Genomic DNA, 16,475 nt, shown 5'->3' with positions numbered 1-16,475 from the left:
GCAAGAAACTCCAGGTCGAGAACCTCAGGCCGATCTCCCTCACGTCGTGCCTGGGCAAGATGTACGAGAAAGTAATCACAAAAAGGATCCAGTCGCACCTAGAGAAGAACCAACTGTACCCAGACAGCATGTACGGGTTCAGAGCCCACCTGTCTACGGAGGACGTACTACTCCAACTCAAGGAGGAAGTACTCGAGAAAATGCCGAGAAGTGGCGAAAACGTTGTCATGGCCCTCGACATAAAGGGAGCCTTCGACAACGTGAGCCACGCCGCCATCATGGAAGGCATCAACAACACCAACTGCGGGGGAAGAACCCACGACTACATCAGGGCCTTCCTGAGCGACAGAACAGCGACCATGGGACTAGGCGAGCTGAGAAGCGACGTCTTCACCACGCCTTGCAAAGGAACACCCCAAGGCTCCGTGATATCGCCCGTCCTGTTCAATATGGCGATGATCGGGCTAGCAAGACGACTCAAGGAAATCCCGGGCATCCAACACGCGATGTATGCCGACGACATCACGGTATGGGTCACCCAAGGATCGTTAGGGGAGAAGCAAGACAGACTACAAGAAGCTGCGACCTGCGTAGAGACCTACGTCAGGGAGAGAGGCCTCAGATGTTCGACGGAGAAGTCGGAAATCATCAGGATCGGAAGAAATCCTACCAAAGCCTCGCTGGAAGTAGTTCTAGAGGGGCAACTGATCCAAGAACAGAACATGGTACGAATACTAGGCATGTGGCTGCAGAGCAGCCGAAAATGCAGCCATACCATCAGCCTGCTGAGAAGAGCCGCGGAGCAGGTTGGCAGAATGATCAGTAGAGTCTCTCAGAGAAGGTACGGGATGAAAGAAGAAGATACCCTCAAACTCGTCAACAGCCTAATCGTTAGCAGAGTTATGTACTCCTTGCCCTACCACGCAACAACAAAGGCGGAGCGAGAGCAAGCCGACTGTATTCTCAGGAAGGCATACAAGATTGCTCTACACCTGCCCAGAAACGCATCAAACGAGAAGCTACTCCAACTCGGAATCAGCAATACCTTCGATGAGCTTGCCGAGGCTCAATTGGGGGCACAACTCATCAGACTCAGAGGCTCCTCTACGGGAAGGGCGCTCCTGAGAAGGTTGGGTCGGAACACGTGCGGACTGGTAGACAGATACGCGGACGTACCGGACGACCTTAGAAAGACCTTTAATGTAGGACCCCTGCCTAAAAACATGGATCCTAACCTACACGAGGACAGACGAAAAGCAAGGGCCGAGCAGATAGAGAGGAGGCTAGGCCGATCCGAGAACACAGTCTATACGGACGCCTCCATGTACGTACATGCAGGGAAGCGCTTAGCCGCTACGGTGGTAGTTAATAGCACAGGAGACATGGCCACATGCGCCTCAGTGGAGGTCGTGGGCATAACGGAGGCCGAGGAAATTGCCGTCGCGCTGGCGGTAGCAGAAGGCTATAGGAAAGGCCGATCCCTAAACATCTTAACAGACTCGAAAGAAACGTGTAAAAACTATACGAAGGGCAGAATTAGCGGCATGGCCCTCAGGATAATCAGTGGGGCAGCAGCCTCTGCTGAGAAGACACCCATACAACACATAATCTGGGTCCCAGGCCACGCAGGCGTAGCGGGGAACGAAAGAGCAGACAGCCTAGCTCGAGGGCTTACATACCGAGCAGGCATGTCAGATGTTCTGGAGCTTCAGCTACTAGCATGCGAGGGGGGATACACAGAGACATTACAACTATACAGGGGGACTAGATTCAAGTACCCACCACCACACAAAGCCCTCACGAGGGAGGAAGCAGTCGGCTGGCGTAGGCTACAAACAAATCCTTCCCCTACTTGTACATCTATAACAAGATGTCACCAACACAATACAGAGCAAACTGCCCCTGGTGCGGCGACACACCCACACTATACCACATCACATGGGAGTGCGAACGAAATAAAGCATTCCACCAACACGAATTCCCGAGTGCGGAGCAATGGGAGAGCCGGCTCACCAGCAGCGAGCTCGCGGCCCAAAGGGCCTTAGTGCGGCACGCTACTGATGCAGCGCGACTCAGTGGAGCCCTGGACTAGGGGCCCAACCTTGCTGAAGAGAAGCCTCAAGTCGCCGGCGCCACGAAAGACGACGGAGGTTTTAACAATATTTTGTTAGAATGCATGAATGCCAGTACACATTACAAAACTGCCGGTGGTCAAAAGTAACCTGGACCCCGCAGCAGGGCATCCTTCAATGTCCTCTGTCTAGCTTTGGAGCATTAATTGGCAAGTATTATGTACTTTCCCCCGACTTTTATTTGAATAACAAATAAGGAGATCTGGTGCAAAGCCCACAGTTTGCATTTGTAACGCATTGATGGATGCACAGTCTTTCTTTCTACTGTGTCAAGCTACAAATTTGCAAAAGACGTCGCCCGACAGTGAAGCAAGAGCATTACGTTTTGCCCCCAAAAATAATTCATTAGTACAAGAAAATGATAGCAGACTGCCAATAAATTTCGACCACCTGGGGTTCTTTAACGTGCACTGGCATCGCACAGTACATGGGCCTCTAGAATTTCGCCTCCATCGAAATTCGACCGCCGTGGCCGGGATCGAATCCGCATCTTTCGGGTCAGCAGCCGAGCGCCATGACCACTGATTCACCGCGGCAGCAAAAAAAAAAAAAAGAGGTGCCGTTTTGGAGCTGTCGGGAATAACTTCGACCACCTGGGGATCTTTAACGTGCTCTGAAATCGCCCAGCATATGGGCGCATTTTTGCATTTCGCCTCCATCAAAACGCGGCCGCCGTGCGGCTGGATTTGAACCCGGATACTCGGCTCAGCGCCGAGCACGCTCACCACTCATCCAGGACTTTAATTCTGCTATTCAAATGCGCCTCGTGAGGGCAGTAGTAAACGTTCATCGTGTAGTCAAATTAATTTTAACAACTTTTAATATTACCCTCTCGGGGCACTAATTAACGAGTGTTTCTATTTCGTAGTCGCTGCCGAAGCACCCAGCTCGACTGTAGGAAGCTAGCTCAGCCTGCTTTTCTTTAATGCGTTAGCATTAAAACAGTGCTGCGAACAAAAGCCTGTCTGTCGGCTTGTGCACGGTGTCACTGAAAAAGGAGAGTAGGCGGCGCACGCAGCGCGCTGCAATTTAGCTGCAATGCAGCCTCGCATGATGTCATCAACCCCATAGGCGACGTCCACCCCACGACGCCCATTCCGATAGGGGTCTATAGCCGCCTAGTTATAAAACCAATCCCCAAAAACATGCTACCTGGCCGCCATGATACGCGCCGTCAGCTGAAAGCCCAAGCACTAGATGCCACATACCTTGCCGACGAACACGCAATATACGTAGATGCTGCACGGCAAAGTGCAAACACATACGTGGCTTGTGCAACCACGCCACAATCTACTCTCGTCACCGCCGCCACAGTAGTAGCTCACTCTCCGACAGCGGCAGAAGAAACCGCCATCGCGCTGGCCATCGCTGACCCACGTACGCGCACAGTCCTAAGCGACTCCAAAAGAGCGATACAAAATTACTCGGCAGGTTTTATCTGCCACCCCGCTGCACGCATCCTTCGCGGCTGCACTCTCGACCATAAGATCAACCTGGTCTGGGTACCCGCCCACGCGGGAAACTCTGGAAACGAAGGGGTCGACCGACTAGCCCGAGGACTAACCAACCGGGCGGCCGGCCCCACGGATCCAGACGCTCTTGCCGAGGCTCCCCAGACCTTTGCCGAAATTACCAACCTCTACAGAGAGATGAGACGCCAGTTCCCGCCTCCACACCCCGACTTGAATCGAGCGCAAGCCAGCTTGCTCCGCAGGTTGCAGACGCACTCCATCCTTAGCCATTCTAGACTTTCACTCATCACAGACGGGGAATATGACCCCGTCTGCCAAAATTGTTACCAGGGAGAAATCGCCACCCAGGCACACATCCTCTGGGGTTGCGCGGGAAATCCGCCCCCTCGAACCTTACTGCCAGCTCCCTCCGAAGAAGGATGGAACCAACTCCTCAAAAGGCCAGACAAGAGCATCCAACTGGCACTCATTTCGTGGGCCCAGGAAGTCGCCCCCACCTGGGGGCCACACCAAGCCCACCTGCCCTAAATGCCTCCAATCTATGGCAATAAAGTTGTTTCTCTCTCTCTCTCTCTCGGTCGGCTCACGCGGCTCTTCCGTGGCGTTCGGCGCTCGGGCACCGACGGACACGTGTCGCGCGTTCCAAGAGTCCCGTAGTGTTATGTGCGCAAAACTAATGCTACTGCGTTACTGTTACACGAATCCCATTGATCGCACTTCGTTCATTTTAATTAGGTGGAATTACAATGAAACATGGGATACATTCCAGTAGTGGTTTGGTTTAAGGGGATTTAACGTCCCAAAGCGACTCAGGCTATGACAGACGCCGTAGTGAAGGGCTCCGGAAATTTCGACCACCGGGGTTCTTTAACGTGCACTGACATCGCACAGTACACGAGTCTCTAGAATTTCTCCCACAAAGAAATCCAACCGCCGCGGCCGGGATCGAACCGGCGTCTTTCGGGGCAGCAGCCGAACGCCATAACCACTGAGCCACCGCGGCGGCTCGAGTAGTGCAGCAGGGGGCACGGGGATCAGTGGAGGAAAAGGGAGAGGGGGCCTAGATGCGCATTATCCCAGGGCCCCCACTTTTCTTAATCCGGCCCTGCCCGGTGTTCACCAACGAGTATCAAGATCTCACTGTTCTAAGGAGTGCTTGAATTTGCTCTTGACCTACTCCCGCGGGGCTCTAACAGCGCATCGAGAACATGGAGCTTACCAGTCCGCGGGTGACGATGTAGGAAGCCAGAGGATGGGCACCGTCATGAGGATCTCAATCTACACCTGCTGGGTGGGCGGGCTCGCCGAGAACACCAGCAGGTCCACCGCGGTGGCCACCAGGGCACCGATCACGCCTGCGTCATTCACGGCACCATGAAGGATAATTTTACCCGGCTCCCCACGAGTAAGCCTGGAGTGTTATTGCGATGGCAATAAAAGTGTCATCGGGGAAAAAAAAATTGTGCCATCGGTCATAAAATTATACCGCTGGCCGCAGGAAAACGACGTCACCAGAGCGAATAATTCCCGTTGGCTGGGGGAAATGACGTCACCAGACCTGGTCATTCTCGTTAGCTGGTGGTAAGAGACCTCACCAGACCGGGTCATTGGCTGAAGGAAGGTGACGTCACCACACCTGATAATTCCCATTGGCTGGAGGACAGGGACATCACTAGACCGGAAGTGACGTCACATCCCTAAATATATCAACAGCTTGGTTTGGTTTATTGGTTTATTGGGGTTTAACGTCCCAAAGCAACTCAGGCTATGAGGGAGGCCGTAGTGAAGGGCTCCGGAAATTTCGACCACCTGGGGTTCTTTAACGTTGTTGGGACTGGGAGTCGGAGCCAAGGAACGGTCGAGGCGACGGTGAGTCAAATGACTTTTATGTACAGTATGTACAAGGGCTTTTACATGATACAAGGGTCAAGAGCACCACGGGCAGGCACACAGAAGAAGGGCGGCCCCGGCGGCGAGCGTAGCTCCGGCGTGATGGCTCTTCTGCTGCCCGTCTGCTGCTCGGGTTCAGCGCGGCTCCGTTTTTATAGCCGCTGGTAACGGTTACGGCAGCCAGCCGTTCAAATCCTCCAATCACTGGCCACCGTTCAAATTAGACCAATGGTCGAGAGCCGGCGAGCGTCGGAGGAGTTCGCACCGACGGAGAGGAGGAGAGGAGGAAAGGTCCGTGTCGGCGGGATGAGTCACGCTGCATGTCGCGACTTGTCCGAGAAAGTCTGGGCCTGCTTTGAGCGCCGGCGGGCGCGCAGCGCTGGTTTAGACAGGCCCGCCAGCGAAATAGGAGCTCCGGCACTACAGCACCACCGCCGCCAGACAATGCGCCACGAAGACGAGCTACTTCCGCGTGGCGGGGCGCGCTCGTACGCCAGGCTCCTCCAAGTTCGCGTCCGGTGTTCAGCCGCAGGTAGCTCCAGGCTCCTTTCCATGAACAGGTCCCGCTCGTCAGGACAGGATCACTGCTCCGCAGCTTTGTCGCCCAGGTGACTGGATAAGCTTCGCTCGGTCCTTCGGAAGAGCTTGCTTCACAGCATCGGTCGTTGATCGTTCTGCAGGTTGCAAAGAACCGACCGACAACAGGCAACACCCAACACGAGCAAGTGCCTTCTGTCACCCGTCAATACACCAGACTTAATGTCTCAAATCTCTGTTGGCTACATTTCTGTCCCCTTTTTGTTCCCTCTCCAACAAGAGACGCATGTGGGATACGAGAACTTGAAAGTAATTAACTCAAAGTGTCAAACACATGAAACACTCGGAATGAAATGAATGCAAAATTAATTCGCTCTCTTGAGATCACTCGGCCAGAAGAACACTCAGCTGAGGCCACAAATGAGGATATCAATTTTTCCCCGATCTACGAGCGAACTTAACAGCTGTTCGCGAAGAGACAAAATGTAGGTCACGAGGAGGCGAAGCCAGCCTTGCTTAGAACACACGGAACACACGGCGTCTACGTTCGCGTTTTCCTCGCTTCTAACGGACGGTAAACGACACCCGCTACAGCGGAAACTAGTGACTCTGCCTCTTTCGCTGTGCTGCGCTTTTCTCTCTCTCTCTCTACTACCGTGGTAGCTAACTTCTCTGCCTCTTTCGCGGTAGACGCGCTTTTCTTTCTCTCTCTACTACCGCGGTAGCTAATGTCTCTGCCTCTTTCGCGGTATACGCGCTTTTCTTTCTCTCTGTACTTGTCTTTCCAGTTTCTACGGGAGCTACAGTACGAGAGCGATTCGCTTTCATAGACTGGCAACTTGTCCCTTTCTTTGCGCTTCGCGCGCCAGTCGCGACGTCCCATAGCGAGTGCGCAACGCTTCCGATGGGACCGTTCTTTCTTTCTCTCTGTTCGTGGGGGCAAGTCAGACCTTGCACGAGTCTTGACTTTCTCGCGCATCCGTTTGCCTTTCCGCTCGGTGTGTAGTTCGCTTCTACACGGCCTTTTGATTTTACGCCTACTAAGTGGCGTCATTTCGAATCGCGGCTTTCTATCGCGATAACTGTGCTTGGCTGAGCGCTTAGACGGTTTCTTCTTGGCAATTTTCTTGCCCCTGTCACTGCGGCCTCGTACAATCTTTCGCTCTTTGAGCCGTACAAGCGCTTTCCTTCCGCGCGCGTGCCGCTTTCTATGGGAGCGCGGTTTCTCCCGTGAATGCAGCGGAAAGCGAGAGCCCGCATGAGAGCACGTGCATTTGCGCGTCTCGCTCTCTCTGTGCTGGCGGCAAGATTCACACTTGTCCCGCTCCTTAATTTTTCGCCTCCCGGGCAGCGCTCTCTTGAATCTCGGTTTGGTGCCTTGGTGCACTTTTCCGCGCGAATGTTTGCACGATTTCTTTTTGCAGTTTATTCTACTGCCCAGACCTATGTGCCCCGACACACTTATGCGCTTCGCTTTGCGCGATAGTAATGCCTCGCACATTTCTTTAGCTCTGGTTCTGACGCTAGTTTCAGGGCTGACAACGTGACTGACTTTACTGAAGTCATTTTGCCGGCGACGCTGGCGCTTCCGATGGTGGAAACCCGTTTTCGCGCGTTTGCCCTTTCTCTCTTTTCGGCGGCGCCTGTCTTTCTTATGCCTGCCTTTCATCTTTCGGCGGCACCACTCTTTCTTTTGCCTGCCTTCCATCGTCTTTCGGTGACAGCTCTCTCTCTTGAGCTTGCCTTTACTGTCCTTTCGGCGGCAGCACTGTTTGTCGGTCACCTTGTGGTGATAGCTCACTTTTCGGAACTGGCTGTTACTTTCCTTCTGGTTGCAGCTTTCTTTCTCGTGCTTTCCTATCATTTTCTCCTGAGGAAGCACATGCTGCTTTCGTCGCCTAGGTTCCTGTTCTCTGACAATGTCACTATGATTCTCAGCCGATTCACGTGCGCTACCTAGATCAGACCTGTCTTTGGCGCCTTCACTAAGTTCCTCAAAGCTGCTCTCTTCCTGCTCAGTCTCTGAGTGCGCATTCGTCCTCATCTTTCTCGGAAGGAATGACGTCTACAGCCCCCATGTCGTCTGGAAGGTTCTGTTCTTCACTGTCGTCCAGCACCTTAGTTTCTTCAGGCGCAGACGAACCAGTGTTTTTAACTGACATGAGTGCTGGTATACAGTTCTCGTCATGCTCCTGACGCGTTTCAGCCAGTTTCGTATGAGGGTCGGCTCTGCACTCAGTCGCGGTGTTCCCGCTACTGCAGCTGCTTTCTGGAAAGTCGCAAAGCTCAGAGCAGTGCGAAAGCACGGGACTCGTTTCGCATCGCTCGCTGCAAACGCTAGCGCACAACTCCGCGTCCGCAAACTCTATATGCGTCCGCATCCGTTGATCGGAAGTCTCAGGTTTCTGCATTTCTGTTCAATGCGATGCACAACACGGTGTGCCGTCCTCGTTTACTTCGCTTGCGTCGGCGCAGGCGTTTTCATTAATGTCCAGACGGACGTCCTCTCTGCCCTGTTCGGCAACTTCTCCTGCTTTCGACACGCTAGGAGATTCGCTTTCCGGTAACTCCGCCACAATCTCAATGGGCGAGACCTCTGTTAGTGCATCGTCCGATGCTGTGACTACATTATCCGATGGTGTAGAGGTTTTCTCAGTTGGCGAATGCGGGGCAATTCCCAATGTTACAGCAGCAGTTACATCTGCCACGTACGGACTACCTTCCTCTGTGTCGCACTGGCAGCTCTGCTCTACAGCTACGCACTCTACCTCTGCGTCACGATCTTCCGACCCTTCAGCATTTTCGAGCCACTCTAAAATGTCGGCTTTAAACTGGTAGGGAAAATCGTTAAACGATGGGGTGCTATTCTCTCGCACGTACCTTTGGCGAAGGTCCAGCGGTGACACGTTATATCTCGCCAGTAAGAAGCTTTTCAGCTCATCGTAGTCCGCCAAGCCGTCGTCCAACAGGCGCTTTACAACGTCAAACGCTTCGCTAGAAAGCAGGGCTACCAACTTCTGTGCCCAACCATTCCGCTCAACGCGCTTTCTCTCGCAGACGCGCTCGAATTCCGCCAAATATTTCGCCATATCTTCGGCGATCACGAAGGGCTGCGGCCTGTCTCTCAGCTGCTGACCGTTAGTCTCATGCAGAGCGGACAATGTTTTATATCTCTCGAAATCGATCTGATGCGCTTCAAGCTCCAGGTCCATCAGTTTCTTAGCGCGAGCATACCGTTTTGTTTCAAGCTGCCTCCGTTTTTCTGCCTCTTCGAGCTCAAGCTGCTTCTGTTTTTCTGCCTCCTCGCGGTCACGTTCTGCCTGTTCGCGCTCAAGCAGCTTCTGTTTTTCAGCCTCCTCGCGCTCACGTTCTGCCTGTTCGCGCTCAAAGCGTCTTTTCGCCTCCTCGCGCTCACGGCGTTCTTTGGCCTCCTCGCGCTCACGGCGTTCTTTGATCTCATCCAAGGCCTCATTGGCTTCCTCAGCCGTTACATTCTCCTTTCGCATGATCTCGAGAATCGCATCCTTTCGTTTAGCGGGGCCCAAATCAATGCCCAACTCTTCACAAATTTCGATGAGTTCCTTCACTTTGAAGTTCTCCATCGCTCACAATAGCCTCTTGTAGTTTGCCCTTTTCTTAGAATTCCCTTGCCGTTCACTACTATAGCGTTACTAGCATGACACGCGCAAGTAATTCTTTCCAAAACGCCTCGTTTACTCCCTCTGCACCAGCTTTCGTTTCAAAGCGCTCCGACTTGGCTCGAAACAGCAAAGCTCTCCACAGTGCTACACACACAGCCCTACTCTAGACTACAATCACGTGTGCTAGAGCAGTCTGGCGAATTGAGGGGAAAACATCAGGCATTCACCGCGCCGAGGTAGCTGACGCCGGTCAATCCCGCAGCTGCCATCCACTGTTGGGACTGGGAGTCCGAGCCAAGGAACGGTCGAGGCGACGGTGAGTCAAATGACTTTTATGTACAGTATGTACAAGGGCTTTTACATGATACAAGGGTCAAGAGCACCACGGGCAGGCACACAGAAGAAGGGCGGCCCCGGCGGCGAGCGTAGCTCCGGCGTGATGGCTCTTCTGCTGCCCGTCTGCTGCTCGGGTTCAGCGCGGCTCCGTTTTTATAGCCGCTGGTAACGGTTACGGCAGCCAGCCGTTCAAATCCTCCAATCACTGGTCACCGTTCAAATTAGACCAATGGTCGAGAGCCGGCGAGCGTCGGAGGAGTTCGCACCGACGGAGAGGAGGAGAGGAGGAAGGGTCCGTGTCGGCGCCGCGGCGGCGGGATGAGTCACGCTGCATGTCGCGACTTGTCCGAGAAAGTCTGGGCCTGCTTTGAGCGCCGGCGGGCGCGCAGCGCTGGTTTAGACAGGCCCGCCAGCGAAATAGGAGCTCCGGCACTACAACGTGCACTGACATCGCACAGCACACGGGCCTCTGGTATTTAGCCTCCATCGAAATTCAATCCCCGCGGCCGGAATCGAACAAGCGTCTTGGGTCAGCAGCCGAGCACCATAACCGCTGAGCCACCGCGGAGGCCCTCAACAGCTTCTAATGCTATCGAATTAAAAGTCAATGTAATTAGGTGTTCCTGTGCATTTTTTGCCTTCGTCAATGTATCGGGAATGCGCTGTCTGCCTTATCGTGTCAGCGCATTGTCTTATCAGTGCTACCGCAAACTGTACGATTGGCACTGCTACTGCCCCGCCCCCTCGATCGCCTATAAAAGGGCGTGCTAATAAACTCTTCCTGTTCTTCTTGTTCCTGCCACCATGTAGTTGCCTCTATCCTTAGTGCGACACACATCACGATACATGGTGTCAGAAGTGGGATTCTGCGACAGCTATGGAACTTCTAAAGGCCCCGCCACCTTTGCAACTGACCGGCAACCTCTCTGAAAATTGGAAACGTTTCAAGCAGAAATTCGACCTGTTCCTGCAGGCGACCGCAACGAAGGAGCAACCTCGCAGCGATTCTGCAAAAGCCGCACTCCTGCTGAGCATAGCCGGTGATGAAGCGCTCGACATGTTCAACACGTTCAAGTTCGAGGCAGCCGAAAGCAAAGACGATTACGCAACAGTGGTTGGAAAATTCGAGTCCTACTGTGCCGAGGTGAGCAACGAAGTTCACGAACGTTATGTGTTTCGCTCAAGGAAGCAGGCAGATGGAGAACCTTTCGAGAAGTTTGTCCGGGACCTCAAAAAGCAAGCCGCGCAATGCAATTTCGGAGATCAGCATGATTCGCTGATCAGGGATCAGATCGTGTTCGGCACGAATAACTCAAAGCTGCGCGAGAAAATGCTTCGAGAGAAATCTTTAACGTTGCTGAAAGCTGAAGAATTGTGCAAGGTAGCAGAGTCTCTCGCACAACGAAACGAGGTCTGGAAAGCCGCGGATGACAGGGTCGATGCTGTTTCAAGGCACGCGCCACCATCGCGAAGCAAAAGTGATGACTGCAAGAAGCAGTACCGTTGCAAAAAGTGCAACCGGTGGCACGGGCCCACACAGTGCCCAGCCTACGGGAAAAAGTGCCATGAATGTCGAAAACTTCACCACTTCGCGGTTTGCTGTGAAGGCCTATCTAAAGTTGAACAAGTTAGTAAAGACAGCAGCGATGACGACTTTGACATTCTAGAAGTAGGAACTGAAAAAGGAAGCAGCAAAGACTGGATAGTGGAAGCACAAGTTGCCGGAAAAAATATTTGCTTCAAAGTAGACACCGGGTCCCAGGCCAGTCTGTTACCATTCTTATGTACCGCAAGACTCGGGAGTCACAGCAGTTAACGCCCACAAGTGCGGTTCTGAGAGCTTACACCGGGGGTGTCATAAGTCACTTCGGAACAACGACACAGGAAGTAACTATCGGTAACGCTTCCGCCACCGTGAAGTTCTTTGTTGTAAAGAATGGCCGTCAAGCCATTCTGGGACTAGATGCAAGCGAAGCTCTGGGACTTGTCCATCGCACGGTGGCTACTGTAAATGCTTCGGAGTACCAAGCTCTCAAGGATTTCAAACGTCTTTCAGGGGCTAGGCTGCCTGAAGCAACCATACAGCATGGTCATGCAACCATCCGCGATTCCAGTTGTTCAACCAGCTCGACGGGTACCCCTGTCCCTGCGAAAACCACTTCGGGAGGAGCTGCGTAGAATGGAGCGTGCAGGCGTCATCGTCAAACAGGATGGCCCGACAGACTGGATAAGCCCATTGGTTTTGGTTAAGAAAAAGGATGGCAAACTTAGGGTTTGCATGGACCCAAGGAAAATAAACGAGCACGTAAAAAGGCAGCACTACCAGCTCCCAAAGCGTGAGGACATGGAAGGGGAATTGGCCGGCGCAGCCTATTTCAGCTGTTTGGACGCAAATTCTGGTTTTCACCAGATACCACTTGACGAAAAGACGTCCAAAATATGCACTTTTTCTACACCCTTTGGAAGATACCGTTATCTCCGGTTGCCTTTCGGTATCTCATCTGCTCCCGAAGTTTTTCAGCAGCGGATGAGTGAAGTCTTCGATGGCATTCACGGTGTACACGTTTACATCGATGATATTTTGGTGTGGGGCGAAACCAAGCAAGAGCATGACCAGAGACTAGTGGCAGTAATGAAAGCAGCTGAAAAAGTTGGCCTAACGTTCAACGCAGAGAAATGCAAGTTTTGCGTCACCAAAGTGCAGTTCCTAGGCGATATCATCACACGCAAGGGCATCTCGCCAAACTCAAAGCTTGTGGAAAGTTTGCTGCAAACGCCAGTGCCCAAGAACAAATCCGATGTTCAGCGCATGCTCGGTGTGTTGAACTATTTTGGCAAATACGTTCCGTGCCTGTCTGAGCGAACCGTGTTGCTGCGAGCCCTTATCAAGTCTCACTCAGAATTCGAGTGGACTGAAAACCACACGAGGGAGTGGAAAAGTGTCGTCCAGATTTTAAGCACGACTCCCGTGTTAGCCATCTTTGACCCCCGAAAAGAATCTAAGATAACTTGCGACGCATCGAAAGACGGCGTGGGCTCCGCCCTTTTGCAGAGCCACAACGGCCAATGGCGGCCAGTGGCTTATGCATCTCGTGTGCTAACGCAAGCTGAGCAGCGTTATGCTCAGATTGAAAAAGAGGCGCTTAGCATTTTTTTTGGCTGCGACAAGTTTTACCAGTTCATTTACGGACAGAAGATTCTCATCGAGACAGATCATAAACCTCTACTATCTATAGCTGCAAAAGGAATTTGTGACATGCCCCCCCGCCTCCAAAGGTTTTTTTTGAAACTCCTGAAATACGACTTTGTATTGCAGTATGTCCCAGGAAAGCACCTCATCTTGGCAGACATGCTGTCACGATCATCGCCGGTTGCTCGAGACGACACCACTGGCGCAACTGACGACGTTGAGGTACATGCAGTTGCCGCCTTGGGCTACATGGTCACGGAGGCAACATGTCAACAGCTGGTAAATGAAACTGCCCGCGATGACTACCTCCAGGCAGTCATTTCTTGCCTGGCAACTGGCAAGAATGTCGACGGGGAACTTAAACCATTTTCGTCTGAGCTTTCCGTCGTAAATGGGATATTGTTAAAAGGCACGAAGGTGGTGGTACCAAAATCCATGCGGCGTGGCATTTTAGCGAGAATTCATGCCGGGCATTTGGGTCTACAGAAATGCAAAGAAAGAGCCCGTCGTCTTGTTTTTTAGCCCGGTCTCAGCAGTGACATCAGTGTATTGATCAAGGGTTGCCCGACTTGCCGCGAGTTTGCTTACAAGCAAGCGCAAGAACCAATGCTGATGCGCCCAGTTCCTCGATGTGCGTGGTATCGCGTTGGTGTTGATATTTTTTCTTTTGGGGGAAGTTCGTACATCCTGGCATTTGACGCGTTTTCTAACTTCCCAGAAGTCGAGAAACTTGTCGACACTACTGCAAGGACGGCAATCGCTGCACTCAGTGCCATGTTCGCGAGGTACGGCGTACCACTTGAAGTGTGCACCGATAACGGGCCACAATTTGCCAGTCACGAGTTCGCAGCCTTTGCAAGAGCATACGACTTCACTCACGTCACATCCAGCCCCCGCTACCCACAATCCAACGGACTGGCAGAGAAAGGTGTCCAGGTGGTAAAGCGGATCATGAAGAAATGTGAACATTCACAGGAAGACTTCTGGCTAGGTCTGCTGGCCTACCGCTGTACGCCACTGGAGGACGGCCGATCACCTGGGGAACTTCTTCAAGAGAAAAATAATCAGAGGATAGAGGTGGTCCCTTGATTTTTTTTTTCGAAGACCTAACCTGCTTTGCCTTGAGTCCTTTGGCTTCGTTTCCAGTTGGCACTTCTGAAACAAACCAGTCGAATTGATAAGGCGAATTAGAAATAGCCGCCGCGGTGGCTCAGTGGTTATGGTGCTCGGCTGCTGACCCGAAAGACGCGGGTTCAATCCCGGCCGCGGGGGTTGAATTTCTTTGGAGGAGAAATTCTAGAGGCCCGTGTACTGTGTGATGTCAGTGCACATTAAAGAACCCCAGGTGGTCGAAATTTCCGGAGCCCTCCACTACGGCGTCTCTCATAGCCTGAGTTACTTTGGGACGTTAAACCCCATGAACCAAACCAAACCAAACCAAATTAAAAATAAATATGTTGGGCAGTAAGCTAAGGGCATTTCTCAACACTGATAACATAACGTGGGTCCGGCCTACAGAGGAAGCTGAAAGCACAGCCAGCGTTTACTGTGCGCCTGCGCTTTCGCTTATATGAAAGCAAGGCGCTGTTCACTAAGACTTCACTAACCGCCAGGTGTGCTGCTCCTGAGCGCGAGTCCTCGAAGCCGGACGCACGATGAAATTAACAGTGGCTGTTTGCGAATCGCATTTTTGTTGCGACTACCTCGTCGTTTCGCTGGCAAGGTTTTCAGGTGATCGTGTATTCTACGCTGGCCGCAAGTGTTCCGCAACACTTAAGCTGCTTCGCTCGAGAGTCAAATGTGTACTCGGCGCCACTGAAAATAATCACAAGTGCTGGTACCGCGAAAGACATGTCGTTAGATCATGAAAGCACTCGACGGCTTGCAAAGTCAGTTTCACCACAGGCTGTGGACAAAAGCCCAACTGCCAGCTGCAGCAGACCGGAACTGCACCATTAGCGCCGCGCGAGAACCATTCGCGACAGGACGCCACGTGCACGCGGCTTTGTACACACACTGCTTATATGTTGTAAATATGTGCAGTGGTCGCTCGCGTTCGGTTATAATTCGGACAGTGTCTGGACACTCACGCACGAGTGGCGCTAATTTGTTCGCCTTTTGATATTTCTATAAGTATTCTAAATAGTGTATAAACGCCTACCCTGTGCTTTCTCTCTATTGCTCCTCTCTGTGCTTCTTGCTGTCCTCTCTCGGTGCCTTTATTTCTGGCCGGCAACACATTTTCCTTCCTTTCTTTCTTATTAATAAGCCACTACTACTGCTATAGTCGGGTGTAACTCAACTCAAGAACGAAGAGGCAGATGTCCCTCAAAGGAGATCCTCCAGCCAAAGGCATCGGCCGATTCTGATGACGCCGTGGTAGTTATTCCCCATTCTTCTGAAATCCCCTGCTTTTTACGCTAGAAGGTCCAAGCGGAACAGTCCAAGGGTGGAGGGGGAGTATCGGCTAGGGGATCCCGGCCAAGGCGGTCAAATTTCGATGGAGGCTAAATTCTAGAGGCCCGTGTGCTGGGCGATGTCAGTGCACGTAAAAGAACCCCAGGTGGTCGAAATTTGCGGAGCCCTTCACTACGGCGTCCCTCATAGCATGAGTCGCTTTGGGACGTTAAATATCCATAAACCAAACCTAATCAGCGCTTGATCTTTTGGAAGCCATTTCCGTGGCAGCAATTTAGTTTTTTTTTTTATTGCAAAAGCAATACTGCTCGCAGTTTGAGCCCTTCAGCGTCGTCCCGGCGGTGTAACCACGTTTGACCTTTAGCATGACCTTCGCTGTGACGTCACGCCAGACGGAGAGAGACAGAGCCCCAACTCGTCTCGTCGCGGTCGTCCCCGCGTAACCACGGTGCGCCGAGCAACAGCTGCGCGCCGCTGCCGCGAGGAGGCGCTCGCTATAATGACGTCACGCCAGACGGAGATATATCGGGCTCCGACCCGGCTCGTCGCAGTCGTCCCGGCGTAAACACGCTGTGCGTTTCGGCCAGGCCATGTCGTCCGACATGCACAAGGCAAGGCTGCAACGATTCGCTCAAGCTAGGAAACGAAGGCGGGCTGAAGAAACGGATGAAGTTGCTTTCGCAAATTCCGGGCTTAACCAAGCTGAGCCTCTGCCAATTTTTTGTTACCTTTATCCAATTTGCGGTTGAATGTGTGCTTGGCTTTTGGAGGCTAAAGTGAGATTATCCCCTTCCGCAGCTAATCGTTCTATTAAACGGCGACGGGAACCTACTTCAGGGTCAAGGGGGACAATAACAAG

General features: G+C 52.6%; 2 protein-coding genes and 1 non-coding gene across 12 annotated transcripts in view; 1 reads left to right on the top strand and 2 right to left on the bottom strand.

The window, feature by feature from the left end:
• Positions 1 to 16,475, bottom strand: part of LOC149330042 (uncharacterized) — a 145,643-nt gene that overhangs the window by 100,469 nt on the left and 28,699 nt on the right. For 7 of the 10 annotated variants that reach the window (XR_016285647.1, XR_016285646.1, XR_016285648.1 and 4 more), the window contains one exon: positions 4,824 to 4,959. The exons of 2 other annotated variants lie outside the window; for them this stretch is intronic. Coding sequence is in view for 1 of the 8 variants with exons in the window: in XM_089560759.1 (XP_089416885.1) it covers positions 8,449 to 9,633 (1,185 nt within the window). In the remaining 7 variants the exon portion in view is untranslated. Of the gene's footprint in view, positions 1 to 4,823; positions 4,960 to 5,436; positions 14,354 to 16,475 lie in introns of those variants that run through there. One more of the 10 variants, XM_089560759.1, reaches the window with a different exon arrangement.
• TRNAS-GCU (transfer RNA serine (anticodon GCU)) lies at positions 4,535 to 4,608 on the bottom strand. Its single transcript has one exon. It is a non-coding gene; the product is annotated as a tRNA-Ser (tRNA).
• On the top strand, positions 10,829 to 14,287 carry LOC149330044 (uncharacterized). Its single transcript, XM_089559355.1, has 3 exons — positions 10,829 to 11,602; positions 13,325 to 13,535; positions 13,917 to 14,287. The coding sequence occupies exons 1-3, from the start codon at positions 10,886 to 10,888 to the stop codon at positions 14,285 to 14,287; spliced, it is 1,299 nt and encodes a 432-aa protein (XP_089415481.1). The 5' UTR covers positions 10,829 to 10,885.

The sequence above is a fragment of the Amblyomma mixtum genome, chromosome 9 (genome assembly GCF_055824585.1).
Source record: "Amblyomma mixtum isolate Tamu chromosome 9, ASM5582458v1, whole genome shotgun sequence".
Lineage (NCBI taxonomy): Eukaryota > Metazoa > Arthropoda > Arachnida > Ixodida > Ixodidae > Amblyomma > Amblyomma mixtum.
The sequence above is the reverse complement of the archived record's forward strand: the minus strand, read 5'-3'. Positions and strand labels throughout refer to the sequence as shown.

Bases quoted from the DNA above. Each gene is read 5' to 3' on its own strand.
- LOC149330044 (XM_089559355.1), top strand. From the start codon at position 10,886: ATGGAACTTCTAAAGGCCCCGCCACCTTTGCAACTGACCGGCAACCTC. The intron at 11,603-13,324 runs GTTTGCTGTGAA...TTTGTATTGCAG, and splicing joins GAAAACTTCACCACTTCGCG to TATGTCCCAGGAAAGCACCT. The intron at 13,536-13,916 runs GCAAGAATGTCG...CTAACTTCCCAG, and splicing joins CATTTCTTGCCTGGCAACTG to AAGTCGAGAAACTTGTCGAC.